This window comes from Tachysurus fulvidraco, chromosome 19 (assembly GCF_022655615.1).
Source record: "Tachysurus fulvidraco isolate hzauxx_2018 chromosome 19, HZAU_PFXX_2.0, whole genome shotgun sequence".
NCBI lineage: Eukaryota > Metazoa > Chordata > Actinopteri > Siluriformes > Bagridae > Tachysurus > Tachysurus fulvidraco.
Genome location: NC_062536.1, coordinates 12,969,250 through 12,985,540, shown reverse-complemented (window position 1 = coordinate 12,985,540; position 16,291 = coordinate 12,969,250). Strand labels below are relative to the sequence as shown.

Here is a 16,291-nt window from a genome sequence, read left to right as displayed (position 1 = left end):
CAGATACGTGTAGACTGTAACCCATGGGATTTTGCACAATCCTTTCACGAGGGCTTAAATTCCAGCAGGATACATTTGTAAGAGCAAAACGAGAGGAAATCATGAAGAATAAAAAGCTCCAATCAATAAACAGGACACTTTTTTTTCCACACACAGGATTAGTCCACTCTGTATATCTTTTTATTGTTTTTCTTTTCGTTGGCCATATAAAGGTTTACAGCTGTAGGAATCCCCAAAGTTATACATAGACGATAAATATCATGCTAACAAAGTATTAAATTTGTACAAAAATACTTTACAGCTCATAATGCCTGTCCATTAGAAATAAAAATACAATATTTCAGGGACCTAACAGTGAAATTGTGTCATTAATTCATCATACAGTGAAAATGGATACCCACTATTTTAACTGGCAGTGCTTAAATCCACATAAAATGATTATACATGAAAAAAAAATGTTTTTAACGAAAAACAAAACAAAACAAAACAAAATATTAGGCAACACTTAAATTCGTGTGCATGTCACTACAGATTCCTTGCAGTAACACAGTGGGAAAACCTTCACGGAAAACCCCGGGTACTGGATGTCACACTGCTTACAGGAAACACTTGACAATGACAGGTGTAGAATTTTATATAATTCGTGACATGTCAAAAAGGACAACAGAAGATCTCAAATCCAGTGCATGAGATCAGGGAATGAACCCGTACCTGAAGAAACAGAACAAAGTTGCTCCAGAATCAAAAAGTCTGTAAAGAAATGCCAGGGGAGCGTCACCCTGATGACGGTATGACCAGGAGTTTGACTGGACCGCTCATGTGCCATTTTAAATAGTGAGTAGTCAAGAGTGTGTGAGCACAGACAAGCCACATTTCACACACTCACACAAGTATGTGCTGCTCTAAGCAGTAGTTTTACCTTTTCTAATGTTTTTTATTTTTCTGAATAGAGCTACAGCTTTTTTTTAAATATAGATATATGAAATGTTCAGCCACACAGAACCTCATCCTCACATGATTTAACACTCGAGTGCCACTGTCTTTTTTTTTTTTTGTTCGTTTCTCTTTACAAATAGTTTGTACACCGTTTGGGCTAATGCCCTCTGAAAAAAAAAACACATTTAACATAGAAAACCATACCAGTACCACATACAGTAGATTAGTATAAGTTCATATTCACTTAAACAAGGGAGGACTATAGACTAGAAGTTGTTGTCGGGCTTCTCGCGTCACTCAACTTCATGCTTTTTTTTTTTTTTTTTGTATTTTTTTTTTAAATATTAGAGTGGTGGTTAAAAAGATTCTCCAAACAGCTGAAAACGCACGTTCGGAATGAAGATTTCGATATTTATGCTGACACATTGTGTTGCCTTGAAATGTGTCTGGCTGATGTGGGGCTGCCTCTAAGCAACACTTCAAGGCCCATAGACACCGATCCAGCTCTCCATTGTCCAGAATAGGCATGAGAGGAGGTGAATCGGGGACACGCTGAACTAGATATTTGGTCTCTCTGCTTTGTGCTAGCGATTGACATTTCCAAAAAGCAACACAAAGCCTGAACGTTCTTCCTGCACCACACACTTAAAGAAACCAAAACACACCCTCTCTACCCGATCATCTTCGTTATAGTAAGGCAAGCTGATTGCTGAATGCATCTTTTCCATCACTCAAGCTCGACACACTTGCTCATTTACCAACAGTATAAACCATTTGCCTTGACGGATAAAAATAGACTTCTGTCCAGTTCTAAGCTAAGGTGCATCTTTAATGTCATGGTGAAATGATTATAATTCAATATGACATTAAGGTTCAACCATTTGGATGGATTTATCCCAGGAATCAAATGATGACCTTTTTAAATGAAGTTTTGTTCTTTTTTGAGTGTTTTTTTTGTTCTGTACAATCACACTTCTACCATTATAAAATAGTTCACAAAAGGTCTCATGCATTGTGCCACCCAACCCGCCGGGGCTGACTAGCGTTTTACCATTTTGGGAAATTCGGGTTCACGTTGCTGAGATCGTGCTGAGTGATTTTCCTGCTGAGTGAGACATCACGTGGCATCACTTTGTGAGGAATTACAGGGAGATCTACATGACACATACACACACATACAAAAGAAAGGAGCAAGAGGCAAGATGGAGGAGACCAGGAGAACAGCTGAAGTTAGAACAAACAGAATACAGAATGTGGAGATTGTTCTGGCCCGGGACTCACAGGAGGAAATCCTGTTTACTCAAACACATATACACACACACACACGCACACACACACACACACACACACAGCGGCCAGTCCATAATCATGTGTAAACGTCTTAAAGATTCCATTTGCTTCTTTTGCTTAGTTTTTTTTCCCCCATTAAAATGTTTATTGGCAATAAAAATGAGGGATGGCACTGGATCAGTTCTTGAGATCTTGAGGTCAGTATGATCTCCTTCCATAATCACCAGTGTCATTTTCACAGGAGTAAACACACAGGCAGCAGGTGTAGGGATGACCCCTCTCAGTGTGTGGCTCATGCTGTGGCTCAGGGAAGAGACTGTGTGTGCTATATGCCAGAAGAGCTCCAGCTCACTCCAGCAGGGGGTGGTGTGTGTTGAGAGGAGTTCACTTAGCACCATGAGGAGCACTTTAGCCTGTGCTGGGGATGGAGGGATGGGGTTCTGCTATAAGGTCTTGTTGAGGTCTCTGCCCTCTGACCCCACTAGCCTGGAGTTCTGTTGGGCCGCCTCCTGAGGGAGGGGCTCGGCTGGGTCGGTCCAGCCCACAGGCTCCTCGCCGGGAAGCTGGTTCAGTTCTGAGGGTGAGGTCGAGGCTGAGGCTGGGTTTCGGCTGATTACCAGGTCCAGCTTGTTCCCTGATTCAGCAATCAGAGGAACCACCAAGCAGCAATCAAAGTCTCTAGTTCGGACATGGTTGATCTGGAACAGACAGAATACATGCTGTGTCAGTCACCGAGCACTAACGAGGATGTGATAGAACAATCAATTTCTGGAGGTTAAAAAGTAACCTGGTTGGTTCATTTCTATTGTTCTATATAAACTCTGTATAAAAATATGGTCAGGATATTCATTGTTCATTTTAGGATGGAGTGAAAAATGGATATAGTGGTGAAATGCCATATTAAAGATATTCACTTTTTTACTTTTTTGATTTTTACTTCCTACTGTCTTTGGAGATACGACCAAAAACTGTATAAAAGGTCTAATATAGCGTGTGATTAAGATTTCTAATGGCTGGGATAATTTCTTGCTAACAGAATAACTCTAGGTCTACTGAAAAGCCAAGACATGTCAGTAGCCGCAAGCAAAATTAAGCCCTCTCAATATCCAGAGGCCAAGATATACACAAGGCCATTGTAAACAAAGACAATCACTGTGTACAAAGCACCAAGCAGGATGTTAGCATTAGTATGTGTCCATTAAAATGGAAAGGAAATCCAGCCAGATATAGTCATGGATTTAAAGTCATAAAGAAAATTTGGAGGTGATTAGCACCACTGCTATGACTTATTGGTGCGTTAAACTGTTTTCTAGATTCCTGCATAGTATTACAGGTTTCCTTAGTGATTTGCCTTTGGTCCTCTAGCTGATTTCCTAATGATCCTTTTAGACATTTTCATTGGTTGTTATTTATTAACTATTATCATTATTAACTATTATTTTTTCACTGGTATCTCTTATAATTTTGTCTGATGTCAAAACCGTTCCCTATTTGCTTGAATACAGTTTTATTACCAGCAAAGAATATGCTGAAGGTGTATGGCTAAAATGACCTATTTGTACTGTTCATAAATATGAATTTCAGTGACATTTATAAAATAAATAACAACATTTACACATTTCTCGAGGCTGCTGATGGAGGAAAACGTTCTAATTCAATAGCCTCAATTGTATTTCACTCAGGTTTTACACATAAAAGGTAAATCAGAGCACTATGCTAATGAGACCTTTGGTGTTTCGGCTAACATGGGAAAGATCCATTGTTCACCAGTCCGCTGCATTATGTCCCTTGCTTTTCTTTCTTACATTGTGTAAACAATGCTGTGCAAAACAATGTTTGGCATTCAATCAGATTAAAGATAATAGCCCCAAGCCATGAGAGGCTTAACACTGACAGTGTTTTCAACCTGGAGGGTGCAACTTGGCTTGGCAAATGTCATCATCTCCACAGCCACACACCACAACTAAAGCACTCGTGCTGAATTTAGGTTAAATGTGATCTGAGCCAAAATGAGTCGATTCATAGTGTTGGAGCTAAAGATGGTGCAGACACTTGACTAGACAAACTCATTTATCACAGACTCGTCCTGAGTAATATTTCCGAGTGGAGTCTCTACACTACCGGTCCTTTATCTGGTGTGCTTAATAATAAGGTACCAGTACATTAAATAGCACAGTGACGTTTATTTCACTTAGATAGCTTCAATTTTACATTTCTAATGTATCTGCCTACATACAGTATACTTCAGGCCAATACCAAATGACTTCCTATCCACTTTGTTTGAGTCCTACCTTAAGGTATATCATAATGGTGTTGTACCCAGTACTTAGTGCCCCACATGCACTGTGTAAAATGGCCTTTAAGATACAACAACAAAATCCTTAGAAACCATAAAAGTCATAAGTATTGGTTCACTTTACAAAGTTAGCGTGTCAGCATTATGTGAAGGACAGGACGGTCTCGGCCTCGGTATAAAGAGAAAAAACACTAAAGAGGATTGGATATCTTTTGTGCACTTTTCTTGTCACAAGCCTCAGAATCTTCAAGCATGTAATCTGAGCAGTAATCTATACATACTTTGATGCATCGATTTTCCAGTTGAAGAACAAATGTATATAGTCACTAGGCTAAAAATTGTCCATAGCACTGCTTGTAAAAGTTTTATAGTGTTTTTTTTTTTTTAACAACTTCTGGAAAAGTGTTTGCCAAATGCCATACATTTAAATGCAAATATTTTATTTGTACTAGTTTGTGGGAGGAAATAAGATAATCTCATTACAGTATGTTTGCTGGAAACCACTGTGGTTAATCATCTCTAATGTTAGTCAAAGGTGTTTTTGGTTGTTGATTAGGTGGACTTGCCCATGCTTACTGACGAAAAAAACCCCAGACTCATTAAAGAATGCTGATAAACAGTCCTGCATTCTGATTTTGTTACTAAGCCTTGCTTCTCAGGGAAGAATCTCTATTTAGAAGAATCTGGATCTTTAACACCTTCAATGGACTACAATGGCTTACCTGTAATAGCCTGTCGTAGGGTTTGAGCCCCGCCACCTCAGCAGGCCCACCTGGGCGAATGTTATTGACGTAGACCCCCTTCTCCAGGAGTCCATCAGACACACTGAAGCCAAAGTCCTCTAGGTCTGACTCTTTATTCAGACTCACCTGCAGTGTATAGAAGGAATGAACTTGTAATGCAGTAGAAGGCTTCGTTATCTCTGGAGTTATCTCTGGTGTTGTGGTGTGGTATTATTAGATATGACTACCTTGTGTAGCTCCACAGGGTTTGGGGACACAATGTCCTTGATCTCTTGTTGCATCTTCCTCATGGCGAAGGCTTTGCGTCCACTGTCGCTGGGAAGTGTGTTACTACGGTTGCCCTGGTTATACTGCGACCTGTTGCTACCACGTTCCTGGAAGCTGGCCTGCCTCCCCAGTTGGCACCGTGCTGGCGCCGGGTCATGGTTCAGACTCAGTGTACTGCCAGACATTATGGTGGCCTATAGAGCAGTGGGTGGGGAGTACAGAGAGAATGACACAGTGAGATTCAATACACATTCTGAAAGCTACAAGGAACACAGGGCTCCTTGAATATACGTTGCACCCTCTACTGATTTAAATTGTAGTAAATTGTTATTACACAGACACTCAGTAGTGGGCTGCTGCTGATTCCAGCTCTCTTTTGACAAAAGAGATTGTTAGACACACAAAAACAGTTGCAGAAACATTTATAAACCATCTGCTTGCTCTAGTGAGATCATTCATCACTATATCAATGCACAAACACTCTTGCTATCATGCATCGTAGGTGACTAAACACAAACACAGAGTACAGTCTGGAAGAGTTCCACCATGGAAAGCCATGGCATTGACTAAATCACACACAGTTTACAACTCAGATGGATTTCCAATCACAATGTTTGGTGGTGGCATTTGACAAAGCCTGGTTAAAGGATGTATGGTTAAACAAGACTGAAAGTCACAAAATAAAAAAAAAGCCTTGCAGGGGCTCTCCCATCATGCTTTGCACGAGCCCACATGCCCATTTCTCCAGACCTGCATCATTGGACAGTTCTGAGTGATTTTCACCCAAACTGTACTGAAAGGAGAGTCCTGGTTAATGATGGATGTCAGTGCAAGACTGAGCTCTCCATCTCACCAAGGTGATGCATCTTTTTAATCAACACAGTCAACAAACAACTAGTCATGCATTTTTACACAAAAACAGAATTTGATCACTCCAGATGACATGGTGGTTTTATCCTTGTAAGCTGTTTTTTTTAATAGTTCTTGCGTTTGTTGGGGTTTTTTTGCACTTGCTTTTGTAATACATTGGTACACAACAGCAATACTTAAAGGTGCTTACACCTAAGTCAGATTTGTGCCCAAGGGTACATTCGGTTTGTTATAATAATCATTTTTCTGGGTTTCTAAAGAGCACTGACTCTTGTAGCTTAACTACATGTAAACGTTAGCCTTCTCTTTATGTCACGAGCTGCATGTGGCTTCAAAATACCTGCAAAATTAGATCTAAAATGAGATGCATTTCTAATTCGGTGAGAATTAAGCATAAGGAATGTTAATTCTGTGTAATGCAAGGCCAGAGTGATTTAATAATGCATTTAATATCTGAATAAAAAAGTAAATAATCTACCAGCAGGTGGAAGAGTCTCTCAGTTTAACTTGTATTAAGGTTTGGCATTCCTTAGTTGTACATAACTTTTGAATGCACCCCCAGGATTTGTAATGGTTTGTAATGGTTGTGTGTTATGGACCCTTCCCTGCCGTCCCAACCTCCCTCCCTCCCCCCAGGCTTAAGCAAGCGTGAGACTCTGAGCCACACAGCACAGGGAGAGCTCCAGGATGCCAGTGCTACAAGCAGAGAGGAAGCCCAAAAAAGGAAAGGGGGTACCAAGACGGCCAGGTTTCTCTTAGTCAGAAGCCTGTTTGGCTTGTCCTGGAAAGAGAAGGAGCAGTTACACAAAACCAAAGATATGACAGCGTGCGTCTGTAGACGGGGGTGGGGGAGGGGTGTATGGCGTAAGGGTGGGACGCTGTAAAAAGTGCATGGGTATGTTAAAACCTGGGAATGGTCACAGTTAGGGGATGAAATGAATTTTGGTTGTATGAATAAGTGCTGCTATTGTGTTACCTCAAGTTCGCGGAGGATCCCGGACTGGCCGCACGTCTCCAAGTCCTCCAGCGCCTGAGACCAAAAGTTCTCTTCTTGATCCGGCTCTGTGCCATCGTGACCCACGGTGAACCTGACAATGACAAGCAAAGGAAGTTTCAACACTCCGCCCATGCTGGGACTACAGCAGCAAACGAGCAGGCAGGCACCACAGGTATGAGCACAGAACACGACCAATGGGGCTGTGCAGGCACTGGTGGTGAAGGTGTGGCTCGGAAAAAGGAATGGGACACACTGTCCGGTGTGGCTGGACACAGAAATGGTGACGCAATGCCAGGCTGTGATACCCATGAAGGGCCGCGTGGCCTGGGGCATGGGGTGAGGGGCCACGCTGGGTTTGGAAAATGGGGCACATGGCATTGAGCCTCACCTGCTGTCTGAAATAAGGCCAGTGGGCAGCGTGGCGGCTCTGCAGACAGGTAATGGAGAGACGCTTCAATCAACAAGGTCATGTGAAACAGTAACAAAAAGCAGTCTCCTGCCCAGAGCAGCAGCCAGTGTAGCTCAGAAGCTTTGTGTCTCGCCACAAAGCAGAAGCTATTTTTGCTTTAAAAGATCCTTTATGAAATGACATTCACTGGTACATTCATACGATTTCTATTCAGATGAAATCTATAGAAGAGATTTTACAGCTAAATACTAAAAATGGTTGCATTTACTCACACTATTAACTTCAAGAGCTTTTGAAGTGCTTTTCATGCTTTGTTTGTAAACTATACATCCTGTGACATTTCTTCTATTCAAACTCTACAAGTTGCATGACAAGTATATGAATTAGTACACCAAACGTTTGCTGAACCGCACTTAACACTTGCACTTACAATGCACTTTTATGAAGGTGCCAAAAAACAACACTAAGGACGAGATGTTTTGTAATCCTGTGGTGGGGAAATTTACTACCAGTAAGCACAGATTAGTTCTATAAGGACGCCTTCCATTGTGCTTTTCTGTGTTAATGAGTTAGCAAAAGAACATGAATGATACACATTGTTTTCCTCTAAAAAATGATTGTCTAAACTCTCGGCAGAATCATGATTACAATCACAGTGTTACAATAAGGTACAATATGACTCAATGTGGTCAGTACCTATATTCACGATCAGGTAAATCTACCACATAGGTGCACATGGTATGTACACAATTACTGATTATAGCCCAGCTTTTCCACCTCTAACAGGGACCACTAGTGAGCAGGTATTATTATTATAGGTGGTGCATCATGCTCAAAACAGCAGTGACTCTGACATGATCGATGACATGGTAGTGTGTGTGGTGCTGGTACAGTATGAGTTTATCTGCTACAGCAAAAATGTAATGCTGTTTATTATTAAATATCTAGTCACTGGTGGTCCTTCTGTAGTCCTACTCCACTGTTGGGTGGGATACGGTTGGTTATTTTATACCTACCCAATGTGCAGCCTGCCCAAGTTCCCAATGTGGTAGGTGTACCTGATTATATTACCAAAAACTGTGAATACAAAGTAAGTGAAATATTCAGATTCAGATTCTAAAGTGTTCCCTTGCTCAGTGTAATAGGGTAGTGTGTTTAGGTACCCGCTAGCAGTGGGTTTGTCCCATTCATCATCACTGAGGCCTAGGTCCTGCAGGATGGTGCTCTTCTGATGGCTGCTGCCTGGAGATACACTGCCACGACTCACTTTGGCGTTCCTCCATTCGTGGCTGTGGAAACTGTAGCCTGATGCTTGGAAGCCTGTTGGGGCTAGAACACACACACACACACACACACACACACACACACACACACACACACACACACACACACACACACACACACACAAACACATTATTTTGTAGACTAGAACAGTGCATACTTTGGAGACTGCATACTGAAATGCCTTATTTTCCATTTGCCTCATTACTAATCTTCCATGTCCTTGTTTTTAATATATTTCCTGGTTTTGACCTGTGACTGTTCTTCATGGTTCCATTCAAATACAAGACGATGTACATCACACACAATACGAAATCACTGAGCTCAGTGATCAAGCTGCACTGCTTTTCATTCCTCCATCCACGTCCGGAGATATCTGCCTAGATTTGACATCTCATCCTTGATGAAAGATCCAAAAATCAAGCTTGACAAAACGGAATGCAGATTCTGCGGAACCTGTCAATCCCCATCGAAGCCCTCACTGTCTATCTGACACACAGAGCTGAAAAAGAATCTCAGATGACACACTTTACTTCTCAAATCACATCACACCGACTCACTGACTCTGAAGAACACAACGTTTTCTGACTACAGCGTCTGCTCATGCTCAGATATTTTCTGATTCCAGCATTGTGGATGCTTCTGTCCATCTGGTTTAGAACCTCCAAAAGTTCCCTCATGTGACCACACTGCTAAGGTCATACCAATGACATCCACTTGTCTTTGCATTTTACATAGTGAAGAGCTGATACAAAGTGATGCTATTTCTCCAAAGCCTAGAGTATTTTTGCTGCACTAATAAACAGAAAACGTTGTACTTCACAACTAATCTTCAAAGCAATGCAAAATAGACTTTACAGCATTTTCTTACAAGATAAACAACCTGATAAAGAATCTTCTGGCATTGTTATTAAAAAACAATAGCAGGGTGTCATAAACTGTGTGCACACAAACATTTTCCCTGAGCATGGGCCAGTAAAGCGAGAGTACAGAGAAACTGTTGCATGTCGAGCTCTGTATACTCGACATGCACACTTCTTTTCTGCTCACTTTGCTTGCACACCTTGGGGCAATTTATGTCACCTCACGTGCAGTGCCATCACGCTCAATACTAAATATACTGTTTAATCCGCATCGATCTAAAATTCAGCACGAGGCATTCATTGCTAGCAGCACACAGCAGCAACCGACTAAGATAAACAGAGATGAAAAAGGTGTGATTGTCCCTGATTGTGTAAGACTAAGTAGGTTACTTATATGGTATCGGTACCAGTTTTGATAAATGCCTCCATTTAGATGCAGGAGTTTAGGTGCTGCAGGAATGGAAATGTGCTCTGTGTGAATCTTTAAAACAAAAGCAAATCAACTAAAAGAACTAAAGACTCTTATTTTTAAGGAGATAGAGAAAGTGTGAGAGAGACAGCGAGCAGTCAGTCTTGAGGAGGTGTGTGCCAGCAGGACAAGATGAGATTTATGATCTCTCTAAGTGTGAATTGATTGAAAGCGACACTCGATCATTAAGAGGAAGGTTAAGCCCTATGTGGGAGGTGAAAAGAGCGTGACGATGGGGTCTGGCTCGAACGGCTTATGGATATCAATGAAAGAGTAGACCTGCTCAAGCAGCAGCACTGATCACCTATAACAATGTCCCTGAACAAATTAGACCGGCTTGGCTATTATATTCCCTCTGTGTAGTTTCAATAGTTTTTTCTCCCTGAATCAAATAATATGCACTAAACTAATGTATCTGGCAGAACTGATGATTGAAGCAAGTATTGTCAGCGATAAGTCTACACATGAACCCTGAAACTAATTAGCGATCAGAGCTTTATGCGTTATTAAATTATACATTTAATTGCAATCATCACTTGGCTGCCATACCATGTTTAGTAGAGCATAAATACAGCTCCCTCTGTGGGTGAAATAATTCCTGCTATACTTTTCTCCAATTTCTTGCTGCCCTGTTTGGGACAAATGATTAGACTTGATCAGGAGTCAGTGTCAGTGGAAAAAAGGGCAAATTATATTCGTCCGGGTCTCGTAACAGTTTTGTGCATTATCGCACACAATAGCAGTCATTTAGAAAGTCAGCTAAATAGTAAGTTATTAAGTAAATTTAAACCTACAATGGCAGAAGTGAAGAAGTAACTTATTAAAAGGAAACCGTAATAGCAGAGTACTGTACTGTATATGATTTGGAACATTTACTACTGATCCAATGACTCAGTGATGACTCAAACAATCCTATATTATGCGTGTGAAGGGATAAGGTGATGTGACCGTGCATTACAGGGCTGCAGATATAACTGTAAAATGGCACAAGCTGCACAGACTCCATTAGGAAGTCTACTGAGATTCACACTGATGACTCAATTTTAAACCCCCCCCCCCCCAAAAAAAAGAGCAAGAAATAGTGAGAGAAAGAGCGAGCGAGAGCAAAGTTCTGTCCTTGCTCGAGAGCACCAAACATATAACCTTCTTTCATTTCAAGAAGATATTTGATCCTTCTTTCTTAGATCTGACAAAATCCTTCTGTTAGAATTAGGTGGTTCTCTTTCCATGGCTTCACTTCAGTCTTTCTTTTCACATTTCTTCTGTGCTGAAAAACTCCTGATCTCCGTCCTCAGCTGCTACTTCGATTAACTCAGACACTCAGAGGTCGCATGTAGTTTTAACCCTGAACAGAGGTAGGTTAAAGGAGAAGCGGAAGCTTTGCCAGTGTTTACAGTGCTACTGTGCTTTAGCAGCAGAGAGCTCTAAAAACAAAACCTGCTCGTTTAAACTCCAGAAACAAACTAAAGCTGCAGTTTCCATTGAGAAAAATAAAACTAATCTAAAGATGCTTTCATGCCTATTAGTCTGTTGGCAGAAAAAGACTGATTGGCAGAGAAAGAGGGATTGATTCAAGCAGACTAAACACAGCATATGTGAACACATGAAAAAGATAAAGCCTCTCATTCCAACATACACTCCACACTCATATCCACACCCACCCTGAGGGCTGAAGGAGGCATCTATAGCCGAGCCGTCCCAGGACTCGACGGCACTGTCCACGCTGGGGATGGTGGAGGAGTAGATGTCTGAAAGCTTCCCTGTCTTCTGCTGATTCTCATCCTCTGCATCACTCAGTTCACCCAGATGCCCGGTCACTGATGGCTGCTTAGGACTTGCCACTGTGTACACACACACACACACGCACAAGCACACACAAATAATACAAAAACTGAATAGAAAACAGTAAAAGACATTTTTCCCCCAGAGCCACAAATCAGTGCTCATCCAGTGACTCATTCGCACTCTGAACCATATGTGACTCATTTGAACATTCTGAACTCAGAAATCAGAAAAGCTCACTGGTTTAAAACAAAGATTTTGTGTCAGAAAAAGGTTTTGTTTTAAGGTTTGCTGATTTGGACCAAATAAAGCCTCAGCTTCATATTACAGCAGCATGATTACAAAAATCAAACAACACAAGCTCATTATTTTCTCCTCATAAACCTCCGCCTTTACTGCAAATTGTAACAGAAATAATATTCCACAAATAGCAGGCTTTCGGTTATGGGACGAAGGTTCTAATGTACGTGTGCATGTTAAGATGCAGACAAATGACAAAAAATAAATAACCTATACGCTGGGTGAAGCATTCTGTTTTACTTTAATATTATATTTTCTCTTATTATGTTGAATTTATATACTGCAAGAGAGTGAGAGACGGATAGAGAGAGAGAGAGAGAGTGAGAGAGACAGAGAGAGAGAGACAGAGAGAGAGAGAGAGAGACAGAGTGAGGCAGATAAAGAGAGAGAGAGAAAGAGAGAGACAGAGAGAGAGAGAGAGAAAGAGAGAGAGAGACAGAAAGACAGACAGAGAGAGACAGAAATACAGACAGAGAGAGAGAGAGAGAGAGAAATACAGACAGAGAGAGAGAGACAGAGAGAGACAGAGAGAGATAATGCACTGTTTACACTCTACAGTACATGTACTCTCAGTGTGATTGATCCACTACTCACGTTCTCCCTGTTTCTTGATCTTCAGTGTAACAGACTCTCCAGCCATCTGAAGCAGGTGTATAGCTTCACTCAGCGGTTTCCCCTTCAGACTGTTATTGTTAATGGCCAGGATACGATCCCCGACATGGATCGCCCCGGTCCTGTACACCGCAAACAAGTTGATCAACGTTTGCATAATTTCAGTGAACACTTTCAGAGCCCAAGTGGTTAGACTTATAATCTAATGCACTAATGCACCGTTCTCCTCCTTTTTACTATGCGGCTTATCCGGTATCAGCTTATACAATATGTCTGAGAGTGAACTCAGAGCTGTGGTGTAGAGTGAGAGGGTGTTAAGCAGCAGTACCTCTCAGCCAGGCCGCACTTGGTGAGGCTGGAGATGATTATGGGGTCGAAGGGCTCCTCGGTGCCTGAGATGGTGATGCCCAGTGGGCCCCCGTAGCGCTTCAGCTCCACAGTGTAGATGATGGCACCAGAGCTCTCCTGCTCGTCTGCAACACAGGCCAACAGCACACGGGCGTCCATATCAACATGGCCTAGACGCAGGACACCTCACAGAGGGGCAGAAAGCAGAACGAAGACAGCCCTCACAACACCGGACAGAGAGAGTGAAAGAGAAAAGGAAGGGAGGAAGGCAGGGAGGGAGGAAGAGCAGGTTTGAGGGTTGATGAACAGGGAAATGGAACAGAATTCAAAAGGGATCCAGAGGTTGTAGATGAAAAATGGGAAGCGGAAAAAAAAGGAAAGGGCACTTGAAAAAAAATTATTTGGAAATTGTAGAATATAAAATTTGGATTGAAGGGGATGCCTCAAAATGTTCGGTGGTGTTGAAAGACAAAAAAAAAAAGGAAGAAATTTAACAGGAATATACAAGAACGTCCATCACTAGCTTCAAGAGACTAGCAATGTCAGTTATGGAGAATTATGGATCTTGACAGAGGACACAGGAAATGTGTGAACAAGGCAGGATGCTCTAAATTAAACCTTTTTCCTCGAGGCCCAGAAATGTCAGACAGGCAAAGACTTTCATTACTGAACCCTAAATCTCTTCTGCATAGCACTGGTGCTGAGTGATTCTTACAAAGCTAAATATTGTTAAATCTAGAATTAGAGGTTATCCTAAAAGCCTATGATCATTTTCCCGTTCGTTCAGAAAGCAGTCAGGTTCTAGCACTAATAAGGCTATACGATAATCCCTATTGCTTAGCTTCCAGGCAAACACTGAATAGTCTTAAACATGAATCGAGGGAAAGAGAGTGATGTGGAGGAAGAGTGAAGCGTCGTCCATCCTCCACACATGCTCCCCGAACACACATAACACACTCTGTCAATCACAAAGGTCACAAATTGCCAACCTGCGAATTTGTCCTCAGCATAAAGGACAGCGAGAGAGAGAGAAAAAAGAAAGAGAGAGAGAAAGAGAGACTCTTGTAGACTTCCCCTGGGCAGTTCGTTTTATCTTGCAGCCTCTGAGCCATACTAATGAAGAAGGGAAATCTCATAGCACCTCTAGAGTCCAACTACACCGCTAACTTCAGAAAAAACGCAGCAGGATGTGTGTGTGTGTGTGTGTGTGTGTCTTTGTGTGTGTTTTTTCTCCCCATGATAGAGGGAAGTACATATTCAATTACTGTGTTAGGCTCAACAGGAAACTCGTCATGTTTACGGAGTGATGAACTGAAAACAGTCCCCCTGATGACCCACTTCACATTAATCAGGAGTTATAAGACAGCACTCAAATGTCACACTGGTGATTATTAACTATTCATTACCCCGACTGCAGGAAAGAAATAAGGAAACCTGGTTTCCTGTTCTGTGTCATTCCTTTCTGAAAATAAAACGTATGCTGCAAAGAAAACCCCAAGATTCAGAGGAGTTCATGTCTCTGAAACAACCTTGTTAAATTTCCTTGACTTTATGGAAGATGCAGTCGGCTAATGACGCTAGAAAACAAAGATATCTGTTACAAAATCTACAGCACTCGGCAATATAGTCATTAAAAGGGTTAAAGCTTCGTGCTTCAACGCAGCACATTAGGGGCTTTATTCCATATTAGATAACCATATTAGAACCATATTATTTTGACCTGATTATCTATTTATTACACGAATCCTCCTAAATAGCTTATAATCTTAACATTAATGATGTAGATTCACCAGCTCTTGTGATTAATGAATATCTTTCCTTCTTTATCCAACCAAGTTCATTTGATTAGATGGCAAGAGCATAAATGCTGTATAGAGACTAACTATAGAAAAAAGCCTATAAAGAAAAGCACCTCTCACCACGAGCGGGGGAAAAAAAAGACTCTGGGGAGAGTTTAACTGGTTAAATGAAGTCAGTGAGCATTTAATTGGGCTGATTAAACTAATTTTCCTCTATGTGCACAATGGTAATAGTATTAGAGATTAGAGAAGAATGGGAAGAAGGCTTCGGTAGACATTGTGCACAAAGGACCAAGACATGCTGCAAGAGAGACACCGGAGCTTGATGCTTCATGTGTGTGTCATGAATGACAGCCATCAAAAGTAGCACTGCTCTTGTTGTTCTTCATCAGGGACTTTCTTTTATCCTTTGTGTTTGGTGTTGTGTATTGAATGTGTCAGCCCATCACCCAAGCACCGTTTCTAATCATACATCAGATTTCTGTATTTGCAAAAGGTCGCCTTTTATTGAGAATATACCGTCAGCCCTAATCCGATCGGTACTGCCCACGGTGAGGGAGTGTGAGTTACAAGGCCCAAGGGTACCTGAGTTGTCCTCGTCTTTACGGATTTTGAGCTTGACCAGTTCCTCACACTGCTGCAGGATCTGGACAGCATCTTCCATGGAGCAGTTATCCAGGCGGATATTATCGATGGCCAAAAGCTTGTCTCCTAACTCCAGCGTCCCTGTCCTGGACAAGAAGATAGGAATACACATTTAGGGAAAGTTTAATGAAAGGCTGTATAAAATGTTGGAAATGTTCTTTCCTGTTTCATGCTTGTTCTCGGCTGTGGATTTGTAGTTGGTTAACTTCGACTTTTTTTCTGATGGTTTTTAGATGATCAGCTTTTCTATCAAATTTTGTAAATAAATCTCAAACGATGCTCCAAAATGCTCTGGTCTCATCTAGCCGTAAGCCAGTGAAACACATTTAAGGCTCCACATGCAATAGGTGTCGCATGATGCACACAGAATGTGTGTTTAAATGA

At 41.5% G+C, this 16,291-nt stretch overlaps 1 protein-coding gene across 12 annotated transcripts in view; it reads right to left on the bottom strand.

The window, feature by feature from the left end:
* Positions 1-158: 158 nt before the first annotated feature.
* The window catches only part of grip1 (glutamate receptor interacting protein 1), a 261,039-nt gene continuing 244,906 nt past the window's right edge, over positions 159-16,291 (bottom strand). For 5 of the 12 annotated variants that reach the window (XM_047803916.1, XM_047803910.1, XM_047803915.1 and 2 more), the window contains exons 16-26: positions 15,848-15,993; positions 13,444-13,648; positions 13,098-13,237; positions 12,083-12,262; positions 8,972-9,137; positions 7,788-7,826; positions 7,379-7,490; positions 7,139-7,183; positions 5,493-5,726; positions 5,245-5,391; positions 159-2,924 (exon numbers count right to left, since the gene is read on the bottom strand). In XM_047803916.1, coding sequence (XP_047659872.1) covers positions 2,670-2,924; positions 5,245-5,391; positions 5,493-5,726; positions 7,139-7,183; positions 7,379-7,490; positions 7,788-7,826; positions 8,972-9,137; positions 12,083-12,262; positions 13,098-13,237; positions 13,444-13,648; positions 15,848-15,993 — 1,669 coding nt within the window. In that variant the 3' untranslated portion in view covers positions 159-2,669. The remainder of the gene's footprint in view (positions 2,925-5,244; positions 5,392-5,492; positions 5,727-7,138; positions 7,184-7,378; positions 7,491-7,787; positions 7,827-8,971; positions 9,138-12,082; positions 12,263-13,097; positions 13,238-13,443; positions 13,649-15,847; positions 15,994-16,291) is intronic. The other 7 variants (XM_047803911.1, XM_047803914.1, XM_027151537.2 and 4 more) reach the window with 7 other exon arrangements.